The 14,145-nt window shown below is 37.4% G+C and overlaps 1 protein-coding gene across 1 annotated transcript in view; it reads right to left on the bottom strand.

The window, feature by feature from the left end:
* The window catches only part of APOB (apolipoprotein B), a 46,151-nt gene that overhangs the window by 14,077 nt on the left and 17,929 nt on the right, over positions 1-14,145 (bottom strand). The window contains exons 12-25 of the mRNA XM_024200602.2: positions 13,943-14,089; positions 12,399-12,610; positions 11,835-12,072; positions 11,077-11,253; positions 10,532-10,723; positions 9,319-9,486; positions 8,230-8,441; positions 7,389-7,571; positions 7,032-7,153; positions 6,137-6,347; positions 4,498-4,673; positions 4,130-4,317; positions 3,727-3,872; positions 1,009-1,382 (exon numbers count right to left, since the gene is read on the bottom strand). Coding sequence (XP_024056370.1) covers positions 1,009-1,382; positions 3,727-3,872; positions 4,130-4,317; positions 4,498-4,673; positions 6,137-6,347; positions 7,032-7,153; positions 7,389-7,571; positions 8,230-8,441; positions 9,319-9,486; positions 10,532-10,723; positions 11,077-11,253; positions 11,835-12,072; positions 12,399-12,610; positions 13,943-14,089 — 2,746 coding nt within the window. The remainder of the gene's footprint in view (positions 1-1,008; positions 1,383-3,726; positions 3,873-4,129; positions 4,318-4,497; positions 4,674-6,136; positions 6,348-7,031; positions 7,154-7,388; positions 7,572-8,229; positions 8,442-9,318; positions 9,487-10,531; positions 10,724-11,076; positions 11,254-11,834; positions 12,073-12,398; positions 12,611-13,942; positions 14,090-14,145) is intronic.

Here is a 14,145-nt window from a genome sequence, read left to right on the forward strand (position 1 = left end):
TACTAAACATTTCTATAATACTGGATATTTGATATCTGGGGCTAAATTTTCAAAAAAACAGCCTTTAAATTAACTCTCATTGTGATGTTACATATAAATCTATAAGATGAAATAGGTCATACCATTGTTTACACTTGAAATGAACAAACTACGTGCCAAACAAATCATCCAAATCACAGTGTTCATGACACATCTCTTTCATTGTCTTCATTTTTATTGTGCTTCATGCTGGGATTTTCAAAAAAAAGTCTAAAGGTGTTAGGCAGCTAACTCCCATTGAAATTTAGATTTAGATGCCTAGCTGCCTTTGAAAATCCCAGTTTCATGACCTAATCCTTAGAGTAGCTAACTGTCTAGACCACCCATTGACCTCTCAATAGGAGTTTGAGTTAATTCAATAGGAATTTGTGGCACCTAGATCCTTTCAAGATCAGATCCTTAGGCTGTGATTTCCTCGGGGGAAGGTCTTTGTTTACATACGTATGTGTTTTTGTATATATATGTATAGGCACACATACACACACACACATGGTGCTGTATAAATAATTAACAATAAAAATAGCAATACAACTGCACCTGCATATTTGCATGGAAAACTATTTGTGCACATAAATCAGTGTTTGTGATCTAACTATCTGAATTGCATGCACAAATAATTGCAAATACTAATATAGGCCCTGATTCTGCAAGCACTTAAGATTCCTATTGATCTTAATGGGACTAGTCATATGCTTAAGTGTTTTCAGGATCAGGGCTTCAGAGGCTGGGTTGGGGCCCCTTTGAAAATTTGGATCTGAAATTTTTATTCAACTATCTGGATTTATTTTTAGCACCTAATTAAATAAACTTCATATTACATATTTTAAAAAGAAGAAAAGATTTGAGTTTACACAACCATTTTTTTAAATAAACAGTTTGCAAACGAATCTGCTTTTCATGGTACATATAAAAATATAGACATTTTAAAAGTAGATTTAAAAGTGTAACACTATTAACAAAAATTCTTACCTTGCACACTGTATGAAAGTAGGTCGAAAACAGAATCAGCTTTCATCAGATAACTAGTTCTCATACTGGAAACATTGTTTGTGGTGTTAGCCACTGTATAAGATGCAGACCAGTTGTAATAATTGCTGTATACGTTTGTGGAGACCTCTAAAGTGCCCAGTAAAGGCACACGAAGTTGGTAGGACTCTGGAACAGTAAATAGTGGAAGTTGGTACTCCTGAGATGGCACATTTATTCCAATTGATTCCATTACCAACTGAGGTGTTTTTACAGTCTTTGGCAGCCTTATATCATGCGATGATCTTCCGCCAAATGGCAATGGGATGTTAATTATAACATTGTCCGTGTTCCAAATATATTTGATCCGGCCATCACTGTAACACAAAAATTACCCACTGTTATCATTATGTAAAACTCTATGAAACACACAAAGTAATAGTTATTAGTAATAATTATAATGAGGTAATTCATAGATACATTAATTTTAAGGGAAGAAAGAACCATTATAATCACCTAGTCTGACCTCAGCACTCAACATACATTCACTAATTAAAACTCTATGCAGGTAGGTATGTAAATGTTGTTATCCCCATTTTACAGACAAGAAGGCTGAGAGATTAAGTGGGCCAACTCCACACAAAATGTCACTGGCAGGGACTAGATCTTTCCCCCCAAAATAAATTGACTAGATCATGCTGGTTGCATCTCTAGTTATTTTTTTCCAAGGAAGTTAAACACAAGACTCTTATTTTGCTCCTGATTTTCTATCTAATTAATACTTTGCACCTGCCATTTGAGAATCTTAATCTGCTTTATGAACATTAATGAACAGAAATGTTGGTATGAGAATGGGTGTCAGAGACAGAGTGATGAAGATATAATATGCATTTTATAAATGAGGAAACTGAGGCACAGACAGAAAAAGTCTTTTGACCAAGGTCACATTCTAATAGAGTTACAAAAAGGACTCCAGTTTCCTAACTCCCAGAATAATGCCCTAAGTGCTCTAAATGGCATCTCTTGATTTGAAGCCCTTCCTTTCTGATGTCATTGCCATACTTATGCAATATGCTATGTGGAATAGTAGAAAACAGGATCTGTTCATATTCTTGTGAATAAAAGTGATATGTCTGTAGAGTGTTACATGAAGGGCTTCATTATTAATATTATTATTATTATATTCTATGATAGCTGCTGCTTATTTGCATATCTCAACATGTAATTAATTTTAGAAGACATTATTTATTCGTCCAAAAATTCATACTGGAAAGTGTGTTTAGCATTATACACTACTCATGACTCATCTTTCAGTACCTGTTATTATTTTTCTTTAAAAGTTCCAGCCATCCAATCAGGTATCAGAAACAATACCACGTGACTGTGAAAAACTCTGACTGGCGGCTGTAAACAGGGAAGTTTGGTGGTGCTGGGGGATATTGTTATGCAAAGAGAAAAATGAGAAGAAATTGCACTGTAATTTATAAGATCTGTCCTTTTGGCAAGTTCTTTTTGTTGTTGGCCTGTATCTGTTTCTCTAAACTGGCTTTAGATTATACGATGTTTGGGACAGAGACTGTCTGCTATTTTATGTATGCTCCGTGGCTATAGCAAGTAGGGTTGGAATCTTTATGTGCTACCAGAATATTAATACTCATAATTTAATGATCCATTGCACAGCACAAATAATGAATACCAAATAGTTAAAGTGAACAGTTTCCAACACCCATAGGCTGAAATTATTTGCATAAATTGTTCTGTGAATACTAACAAATAATAAATTCATTTGCTGAAATCAAGACTGATTCATAAATAATTTGCAAACAGTAAAAAAGGGCTATATTCACAAGCATTATTTGTAATCAATTATTCTATCAGCTGTACCTGATTAAGTTTGTTTCTCTCTACATGCCAATAAGGACCACTCCAAAATTGGAGAAAATATTGACAAAGTCCATTGGCACATATGACTGTCTACAAAACAGTTTTACTGAAGCATAAGAATTGGAAATGTATTAGAACCTTTGGGGCATCACAAAATATGTTATATAAGATATGGTCCTAAATGGCAGTCAGATACCACAGGGGTATCTAGGCAGAATGTGTGCTGTTGAATGGAAGTGAATGGCACCAAGGAGTGATCTGAAAGTCATGGAACCCCAAATAGAAAGTTGTGATTTTTAAGAAATGGCCAATAAACCAGAGGCACTGAATCTGAAATGGTTAACAAAAATGTAGTGTAGGGCAGCAGAATTACCCACTATTATAATGGGCATAGTTGGTAAGACTGTAGGAGAAAGATCACTTGGTTCCCAACCCATATTCAGTCCATGTACAGACTGAAAGCAATGAAGATGCTTGTGCCTAATATGAGTTTCATGTTACCACAGTGAAAGAAAGCAGAAGGAAAAACAATTTGTTTTCTGCTAAGGGATATGGAGTGCATGATATATTTATATGTGATGGGCCAGATCATCAGCTGGTGTAAATTGGCTTCGGTGGAGCTATGGCAAATGTCACTAGCTGAGGATTGGCCTGTACATATTAATTATGTATGCCATTTAGTAAACATAATTATATATCTCTGCTCTTACCATTCTTTGTTATGGTCATTATGTGCTATTGTCTAAAATGAAGTCTAATCATATTTTAAATAAGAAATACATGAGAAAGTTTCCAGAGTCAGTTCCCTGTGGTGACTGTTCTCATTTCTCCGTTTACCTTTTCAAGAAGAGTTCCTCTGGAATGGTGATAAAAGGCAGCCCCATTGTTTGAATGTTCAGTTCCTGCAGTCCATTTAGCTTATCTTGTAAAGTTTGGGCATAAGGAACATCCTTGGATGCCTTCTGTAGCCAGGTACGGGTTGCCTGCAATGACACAGTGGATGTGTTTTCCAGAGTAGTATGAAATAAGTGTTAGCTTTAAGCCAGTGGGACTACCCATGTGCTTAATGTGAAGCACAAGATTGAGTGCTTTTCTGGAGAGGAGCAGATGGACCTGATAATGCAACTCTTACACACCTTAGTGATTACTTACACAAGTAGTCCCAGTAAAATGTGTTGGACTGCTCCTCAGGGTTGCATGATCAAGCTGTAATATTTTTAGAATAAGTATTCACACTTACCATGATGAATTGTGAGACAATGTGCCGCAATGTCATATCTGTATTAGCCACTTTCCGGTCCAGCAGTTCATTGGCATGCTTCTGTAAAGCCTTCGGGTAGTCTGCAAAGTCAACAGGGAAGTTGGCAGACATCTTTTTCACTGCTGTGCTGGTGCCTGAATTCCACTCTAGTTCAATCTTCTCATTATCTGAAAATCATGAGTTCAAGGGAGGGGGGAAAAAGGATAAAAATTAACAAAATCACGTTACTCTTGTATGGCTCATGGTGTATAGAGATGTACTAGATAACAGATGTAACAGGAGATTACATGTATGGTTTTCAGTTTCACATATGGGTGAAGTTTCTACATCATGATAAATGCCCATACCATATCTGAAAACAACTCTCTCTGAAATCGAGTTCCCATAAGCTGTTGCAGATGAGTCCATCTGAAGAGAAACCCTGTTCAGTGAATGATGAAGCAATGCTTCGGTTATGAGTTCAGTCCGTAGGCGAGGGATAGAAATGATACCTCCCAGCATGGCGTCTTTCTTCCCATCATATCTGTGAAAGCAAAACAGTAGCAAACGTGAACATCACCTGTTTGGCTATACTATGGCTGGCACTTTTTCAGGAACAATTATAGTAATTAAAACTGGAAAAAGGAATTCTAGGTCTTACAAGGAATGGGTTTATTTGGACCTAGGAACTTGACCCTTGAGCTGATGAGTGCTCTGAAATCCCATTGATTTCCTTGGGACTTCACTGATGAAGGAAAATTATTATAATACTATTATGGAGCTCTTTCTGTCCAGGTATAAATGGGCCAAATACTAAAATCCTTACTCAGGATAAACTCCCATTCATATTAATAGTAGTTTTATCTAACAACTGAGTAAACACTAAAGCATTTGGCCCTCTATGGGCAATAGTCTACTACTGAGTCTGATCTTCCTCTAGCTTAAGCATTGTACACTTTTGTAACTTGCTGACTTGAGTAGACTTAATCCTGATTTTACATTGGTGTAAATGAAAGGGAATCAAGGTACTTGAACTTTGTTAATGCCACTGGTGTTAAAGGCAGCTCTGCATGAGGAACATCCCTGGGGCAGCATCAAGATAAGAGAATTCTGTTGAAGAATGAAGGGTATTAAAGAGTGTGAACAATTCACTTCACTGTGGGTCTGTGAGGCAGATAATTTTAGGATCAAGGGAAAACTGCCATTAATTATAAACTCTTCCATAGATGCTACAGGAAATATTCTTATCATGAAGAGCGGGGATTCTTATAGATAGCTCTCTGATGTTTTTATTCTTATTATTTATTGAGTGCCAATGGCACACTTGACACTTTACCAGAAGATATGGGAATTACCTCAAAGAATTTGTAACCGAAATTATATATGCCATATATAGTGTGAAGAATCCATTATGAAGCTGGATTGTACTTATTTTCTTTGTATTTATCTGTGGTGGATTATAGATGAATGGCTTTATGGTAGAAGTGTGTTTTAAACAGGGATTTGAGTGAAGAGAAAGAGAGAAGTCACATGGTGCACGTAGATGATGGACAATCTCTGGGTATCTAGAACAGGGGTCGGCAACCTTCAGCATGCGGCCCAACAGGGTAATCCGCTGGTGGGCTGCGAGACATTTTGTTTATGTTGACTGTCTGCAGAAAAAGCCCCCCACAGCTCCCAGTGGCTGCAGTTTGCCATTCCCGGCCAATGGGAGCTGCGGGAAGTGGTGGCCAGCATGTTCCTGTGGCCTGCGCCACTTCCCTCAGCTCCCATTGGCCGGGAACGGCGAACCGAATCCACTAGGAGCTGCGGGGGGCCATGCCTGTGGATGGTCAATGTAAACAAAATGTCTCGCAGCCCACCAGCAGATTACTCTGATGGACCGCGTGCTGAAGGTTGCTGACCCCTGATCTAGAAGAACGTACTCCTGAAAACCCTACTGTTAATAAAATATTCAGTTACTTAGTTTCAAAATATTCGGAAAGTCTAACAGGATGTCAGGATTACCTTATGCGACCAGTAAGAGTAACTTCGGGAATCTTCTTGTTATTGATGTCTAAGATAAAGGTATATGCCCTCCTTTCCAGAGTGGATTCATCATTGACTCTGAAGTTGGTACCAAAGTCAATATCAAAATTTGGAATTTGGACATCACTGGTCAAAATCTTCTTGTCTCTGTTGTATCTGAAGGTCAGCGTGGCCTCACTTTGTCTTGCACCTGAAAAATGCAACATTAATGATGTCTTTTTAGGCTTTTATAGAAGGAAGGATGAAAAAAATGAGCATCTGAAAATAGCATTACCCCAAATATCTAAAGCAGACAGTGAAGAGAACAATTTGAGTACACAAGTTGAAATTTGCTCTCCTTGTTCTTTCAGATTTCTAGGGGTTCCATCCAACCTACTGGAGATGCTATATTGTCTCTAATTACCTCTCTGCTTGCTCTCTCTCTTTATCTATCACTGATCTTCTTCAGTTTGTCTCTCCATACAATTTGATGTTGGTTCAACTCTTTTTTTCTGTAACAGATTTTCAGTATTTCTGTGCATTATTGACTAACCATTTATTTTCATATTTCACCTAACAATGTATCTTTTCTCTTGCTTATATGGTGCCTCATAATTTCCCTTCTTCATTGCTTTCATGTATCAATGTAATTTTATTATTTAACATAGCAAAACATTTTGAGATACAAAATATAGCTATGGTCCTTTATAACACCTGTGCACTGGAACTACTCATGTACATAAAACCGAGGACATGCGTTTGCAGGTTTGGGTACAAAGATTGTTTTGTACTGTATGTTGTAAATAGCAATGCTAATTTTGTTAGTCTGATTTTTCTTCATGGCATTGTCACAATTCAAAGATGAGCTAAGTCTGATTGTTCTTTACATTCTTACCTTTTGCCTCAGTGGTAAATTTCAAAGTGTCTACCAGGTCATTTTCCTCTCTCTGTAGCTCATAGTTAGCATTTGCAGAGTATTCCTGTACTTGTCCTGTAGGCTGTATTTCAATTTCAATCCTAGAGAATTCATAATGGGAAAAAGGTCACCTATACTAGTAACTAACAAATCCAATTAGTATAGCAAACGGTAAAAATCACCTCAATTCCCAACCATCTTGTTTCTCAGTTCATCCTGCCTGTCTTTTATTAAAGTACATGAAAAAAAAGCAATATGTACTGCAGCCATAATAGGGATGGTTGACTTTTGTGGGGTAGACAAAAAATAGATACAGTCACGGATGACATAACTGACCTGCTTTCTCCAGTCAGTGGGTAGTATGGTGCTGCATCTGTGTAGCTGGCATTAGAGTAAGCTACTTTAGTACAGTAATTTAGACCAACGAAGAAAGGTTTGCAAGACGTCCACGACTCTCTGTTCTCAATCAGAGGTGGAATCACTTCAGTTTTGGTTGGAGAGACCAAATGTAATGTATTACTGGAAAAGAAAAATAAGTCTAGTTATTCTCAAGACATGTATCTAAGTATTACTGTTATTTGATAAATCCTATTTATGAGATTACTTTTCAAGTGAAAACCTTCTGAAAAAATATACCTATTACAAGCTTAAGTAACACAGAGCTTTGGAAATAGCAAGTAGTGAGAAAATGATAAAATTATGTATTCATAATTATTATATAATAAATAACCTGCATGCATACAGATCCTTTCATCTTAGAATCTCAAAGTGACTATGATAACTAAGTATCACCCCATCACATACATATGCATTGTTATTACCAAAATTTTATAAAAGGGGAAATTGAGGCATAAACAGATTATGTGTCTTGCCAAATATTATGAAAGTGAGTAACAAATTCAGGAATCTTTCAGGCCTTACTCCCAGGCCCTAGTCTGCTCTGACTACTACATTACACCAAGAAGGAAGTTATCCTAGCTTTACAGTAGCAGTCATTTTCCAGAATAGCAAAAAACAAACAAACAAAGAAAGAAAGAAATCCAAAACAAAAACAAAAAAAGCCAACCACCATCAAAATAAAATCCAGTACAATATTTATCATTCAGAAGCAAAAAAGCAAGAAGGAAAGGAGGATGCAATCTTGAAAGAGCAAATATTCTTATCCAGGTCCAAACACCTGAAGCTGAAGAGCTTGGTAGGGGTCTTTGGAGCAGGAATGCTGAGTTTTAATTGTCCGGCTCTCAAACCAACCCGGGCTTCAATTCCAGACTCATGGTATATGTTGGAGATCATCTGCACGCCACTTCTAGCAAATGCCGGGATGTTTGCTCCCACATGAGTTATAAACTCAATTGCCATCGAGGGTTTAATGACCAGGTCTGCTTGCATCTATGGGGAAAAGACAAAATGATATATTTCATTCCCCAAAGAACATTATTTAGTTCTGATAATATAAATGTAAGAGTAATGTTCTCATTCTTATTGAGATCTAGATACTGGTAGCTTAATTTATCAAATTAATGTTGTTATTCAGTAAAGTTTGGTCACTAAGACACACTATAGAATCTGAAGGAAAAAGGAAGTGATATTTGTGGGGCAGCAAATATGGGGGGAGATAACTCAGGGACAATGAACTTGCTTTATAGTTGAAGCTGTTCCCACTGCAGAGAATCTTTGAATAAAAAAAATAGCTGTTTGGAGAGCCTCATGCAATTTAAATCCAGTCAGAAGAGACTTTTCCACAGTGGGAGGATTATACTAAGCTCCAGTGAGTAAAAGGTTTGACAAATAGGAATGGGTCCAAAGATCTATCTAAACTTTCCCAATGTATAAGAGCATTCAGGCTCAAGGTTTTAATTTGGCTGATTACCAAAATAGGGGCCAGATGCAAAATCTAGATGCAGATTCAAAAATTTACAACCCCAAATTTCAGAGGTGTTTGGACTGGAGATTTTGTTTCAAACCTATTTCTGGTGACTCAGGATTTCAGAGAAGTTAGCATGCTAACTTGGGTTAATTTGGATGAATAATCTTAGATAGCTATATAAAACTCAGGTATATTTTAATATTTGTTTTGTTCAATTTGTTAGTTTAATATTGCCCTCACCCAATGACAACCTGGAAGTGCTGTAATTAATAATTTAATCTTTGTTTCTGGAATATTCTGTATTGTCTTTGACAACCTGCTGATATCTCTGCTTTATTCCCAAAGGAGATGGCACACTTGTTAGGGGAATATAATATCATGACAGGAATTAAGACTCACATTCTTTGGTTGAATCTTCACCCCAGCCTTGGCTCCAGGAGTTGCAATTCCCGAGAAAGCAACTTGGAGCTGCAATCCTGCTCCGGTTGGGAGCTCAAATTCATTGTCCATAAAGATGTAGTGAACAAATAAATCACCCTCTGTACCTTTTGAGATGGCCTGCACAATCTGTGAATCAAATAAGGAAACACTAAATAATGAAGTACTTTAATGTAGGCTTTGTAACGTTAAAATGAATCCTAGGATGAGGTACAAAGGACCTTTTAAAATATTCTTTAATCATAATCACATAATCTAAGACTATAATTCTTATACGGTACAGAGACCAAGACTGCACAAAAATATTACTTTATGAGGCACAAGTAAAAACATTCACAAAGAACATTTGTCAAAATCTGGCTTTTAAGAAAAATAAATATAATAATTTCTTCACCTAAATCTGAGGAAACAATACTGACCATCTGATTACATGGTGATAGGTGTAATATAATTACCTAGGTGGATCAGATTAGGTAGAAGGGTGAAATCTTGGCATCACTGAAGTCAACGGTAAAACTCCCACTGACTTCAATGGGGTCAGGATTTCACCCAATATCCCTCAAGTGCAATACATTTCCTTTACTTTTTAATATTATAAAACATTTAAAAATATTCCTGTACATTCTACCTCCATTAACCCTTTAGCAATATCGCACATGGACAAACATTAAGATTTTAGGGATTACTCCCATGTTGGTCTCAATCCTGCAATGGGATCCTTTTGGAGTCAATAGGTGCCTCCTTGTGTCTCAGCAGAACCCCACTGGCTTATGTTCTCTGGGACTCTGCATGGATCTCATTGGTGGATTAGATCCACAGCATGTGAAATCAAATGGAATGAAGATACGGAGATAATCATGATATTGAAGACATTATTCTGAATCTCACATTCTTCTGTTGTCGAGATGCACAATTATTTTAGGTCCAGATTCTCAAAGGTATTTAGATACCTAATTCCCATTAGCTGGATTTGTTCCAATGGGAGTTAGGCACCTAAATAACTTTGAGGATAGGGCCTTTTGGCTAAATTTTGACACTCCATTTTAAGTAATTTTCTTTTTAAGTGACTAGTACTCCATTCAAATATCTGTGCTTTATTTGGAAGATAGATATAAAAATATCTGATAGAAAAACCTAATGTGAAATATTTTCATTCTGCACTTCAGAAACATACCTTCTCTGGAATGGCCTGCAGAGTTTTAATGCTCTTTAAAATCACATTTCCCAGTAGCTTGAAATCGTTGAGTTTCATGTACCCAAGTTCTTCTCCCAGGATTCGGAGGTAGGCCCTAGCTTCAGGAACTTCTTTGTTTCCCATTTCTTTTATCAGTTTTTCAAAGTTCAGCATTATTCCTTTCATCACATCCTGAGAATTCAATCAAAAAGTACCACAAAATGAGATCTCCTTGTAACAAGTCTGAGAATTTGATACACCCAGTACAATTACATAATGGCTGCCAGCTGATCTGCACAGATACCCTTATTGGAGACAGAACTCTGGAACTTTGGTTCCTAAAACAAAGGATTCTATGAAATGCAATAAAGGAAAATCACCTTTAGTTAGGTGTAACTAGGGATTTTATCTTCTGTAAATTAACCACGAGAGGGCAATGCTCCAGATATACAATACATTACACATGCAGGAAAGTACTGAACACAGATGTATGCGTGTGCTCAATATTAATAAAACACTGTCTAAAGAACAGTCTGAAAGTATACCTGATCCTGTCGGTCATCCTTGGAGTAACCAAAATAGTCAAAGAGCACCTTGGAGACATGCTCTGGAACTCTGCCGTCAACCCAGTACAAAGCCTTACTGGCGCTGTCGGGAAAGAACCCTTTCTGGCCAAACAATGCTTCTAGCGTTGGCTCGAAACTCTTCCCATCTATGCCAATCTGAAACACAACAAAACAATGTAATGACTGAGACAGATTCCCTGCTTCTAGGGAGCTTTACAGCAAAGAGACTCTCTGGTGAACAAATGGTACATTTTAAAATGTACACTGCAATGACAGAAAGCTACAGAGAAGGCACATGCGTGCAGCTGGGGATCAGAGCATTTGATCTCTCTTTGGGTGAAATTCACCCCCATGCAGAGCATCAGCACAAGACCTATGAATTGCTTGCATCCCTCCTAAACCGTAATATGAGTGTTCAAGTGTGACATTAGAGTGCATGCACTCCAAGTGGGGCTTTTGCATAGGGATGAATTTTACGCTTAAATGAGATCTTGAATGACTCAACCTAAGCCTGAAATGCTCCCAGGCACAATGGTAATGGGTGCCAAGAAAGGGCCAGTCTGATCCAAAGCCCACTGAAGTCAATGGCAGGGCTCCTTTTGACATCAATGGGGTTTAGATCAGGATCCTGGTGCTTGTAAAAATAACATATTTAGTCACTGCAAGTCAGTATAAGCAAACAGAAAGAAAATATGTAAAAACTGAGTAATAGTGTAAGGATTTGACATTTGTTGTACCTCAAAGATATCCATTGGGCCAAATCCATACAACTGCAGAGTCGTTTTTAGCATGGTTTCTTTAGGAATGTAGGTGTTTGGATCGAATATCAGATTTCCTTCTACTTTGGCTGAGACAGGATCATTCCCAGGCAGGGAAATACGTTTGGAAATCTGATAATTTTGTGAAAACTTTCTGAAGTCGTTGGCTGCTGGAATCTGAGATCCTTTAAGAGCTTCTTGTACTTTGTTTTTAAGACTAAGAAAAAGGAAATTAATTGGAATACAGTTAGTAAACATTCCAGAAATCAGCTAGTCTTCAAACAATAATGATTTCTTCTGCCACGTGTCTTGATTGTACTTAGTGAATGCTCTGCACTTGTTCATGTAGAAAAAGCAAGGGTAAGAGCCAGAACCTCAGTGGATGTAAGCTGGCATATCTGTATTGAAGCCACCAATTTATACCAGCTAATTATCTGGCTCTCGGACTTTAAATTGTTTAAATGAGGCTATTTCAGTTCACCATTCCAATTAGGGTTAGAACTTTGTTCCTATGTCAACAACATATAATTTAATTGTACTTACTCTTCGATGCCTAATTCCTCAGAGTCCAAGATGTTGGCAATGTGGGTAGCAACAAAGCTTTTCACTTGTTCACTTTTGTCCTTTAGGAGCGCTCTAGTGATCTTGTTGAGATCAGATGTGGAAGGATCTTTCATCAGCATGAGATAGGCTGCCAGACGTTTATCAACTGGAGCATCGGCATTTTGGAAAGCTTTAAGAAGCACAGTACGGTCCTGTACCAACAATGAAAGGTACATTAGTGCACTGATAATCTGGCTAGCAGATGATATTGCCAGTCTCTGATTGGAACATGTTGGGTCAAATGATTCCCTTAATCACACCCGTGCAACCTTGTTGCAACTTTATGGGAGTTATAGAGGAGGGAAGCTTATTTCTAGGACTGGTAAAAAAAATTCATTAAAACTTTGTTTTGATGGAAATTTTCATGAACAAAATCTCCTTTTGTCAAAACTGAAATTCATTTTGGTTTCTGGCAACTGAAAATGAAAACTGTTGTTTGTTGGTTGTTGAAAACCAAAACATTTTTAGTTTTTATTTTGTCAACAAAAGGCAAAACACTTCTGAAGAAAACTTTAGATGAAAAATGAAAAGGTTTTTTGCTTGACAATTTTTCTTAGGGAAAAATAAATCATTTCCCAACCAGCTCTACTTATTTCATATATATTGCATAATAATCCTGATTACTTCACCTTCATAATACACAAGAAAAACATTCCCTGTAATGTTTGGGGTGATGTACAACATCTTAACAACTATTTAAAATATGAAAAAAGGTCCTGTCTTGTAGACTGTAAGCTCTTTGGAGATGGAACTGGCTTTTTCTACATTTCTGTAAAGTGTCTAGCATGATGCAACCCATGTGGTTTAAACAAACCTGATGCTGCTGTAGTGCAAATACAAATAATACCTAGCTCTTATACAGTGCTTTTCATCCATAGATCTCAAAGCACTTTACAAAGGAGGTCAGTACCATTATCCCCATTGTACAGATAGAGAAAATGAGGCACAGAGAGGCTGACTTGCCCAAGGTCACCCAGAAGGCCAGTGGTAGAACCAGGAATAGAACCTAGGTGTTTGTCTAGTGAATTACCCACTAGGCAACACTACCACAACAAATATCCACCCAGTAAAAGCAATGAGCCCGATTCTTCTCCTCTCACTGTAATTAAACCCGTGTAAATCAGAGGTAACTCTCTTGAAGTCACTGGGCCACATCCTCATTGTAATTACTTCATTGAAGACACCATCCAATAGCAATGGACATATCCAATTCTCCTCTCACGTAATTAAACCTGTGTAAAGCAGGAGCAACACAATGGAGCTATGCCAATTCACACATGCTAAAGATCTGGCCCATTGAGAATGCTGCTGTGAGAGGAGTATCAGCCCCGGTAAAATCAAGGAAGGGGTTCTAAAGAAAGGCAGGGGAATAGATAATGGGGAAATAGCATAAAATATTCATGGATGGAGAAAGCCTGCTTTGTTTAATCATTAACTTGAAGCATACAACTGAGATGAGCTAGAACTATACAAGACTGATTTACCTCATCAGTAATAGTCATTCTTCTCAGTGCCTGGATGGCTCCTTTCTGAACAGAAATTGATGCAACTTCACTTTTGATACATGTCTTCAGAGCAGATTTCAGGTTTGGATTAGCAACCTCCATTGCCTTGCCCATGTTTCCAATAGCCTGTGAATTACGAAAACAAGGAAATAAATATATTTCCCCAGTCAATAAGAATGCTA

Source organism: Terrapene carolina, unplaced genomic scaffold (assembly GCF_002925995.2).
Source record: "Terrapene carolina triunguis isolate 2854851 unplaced genomic scaffold, T_m_triunguis-2.0 Scaffold42, whole genome shotgun sequence".
NCBI lineage: Eukaryota > Metazoa > Chordata > Testudines > Emydidae > Terrapene > Terrapene triunguis.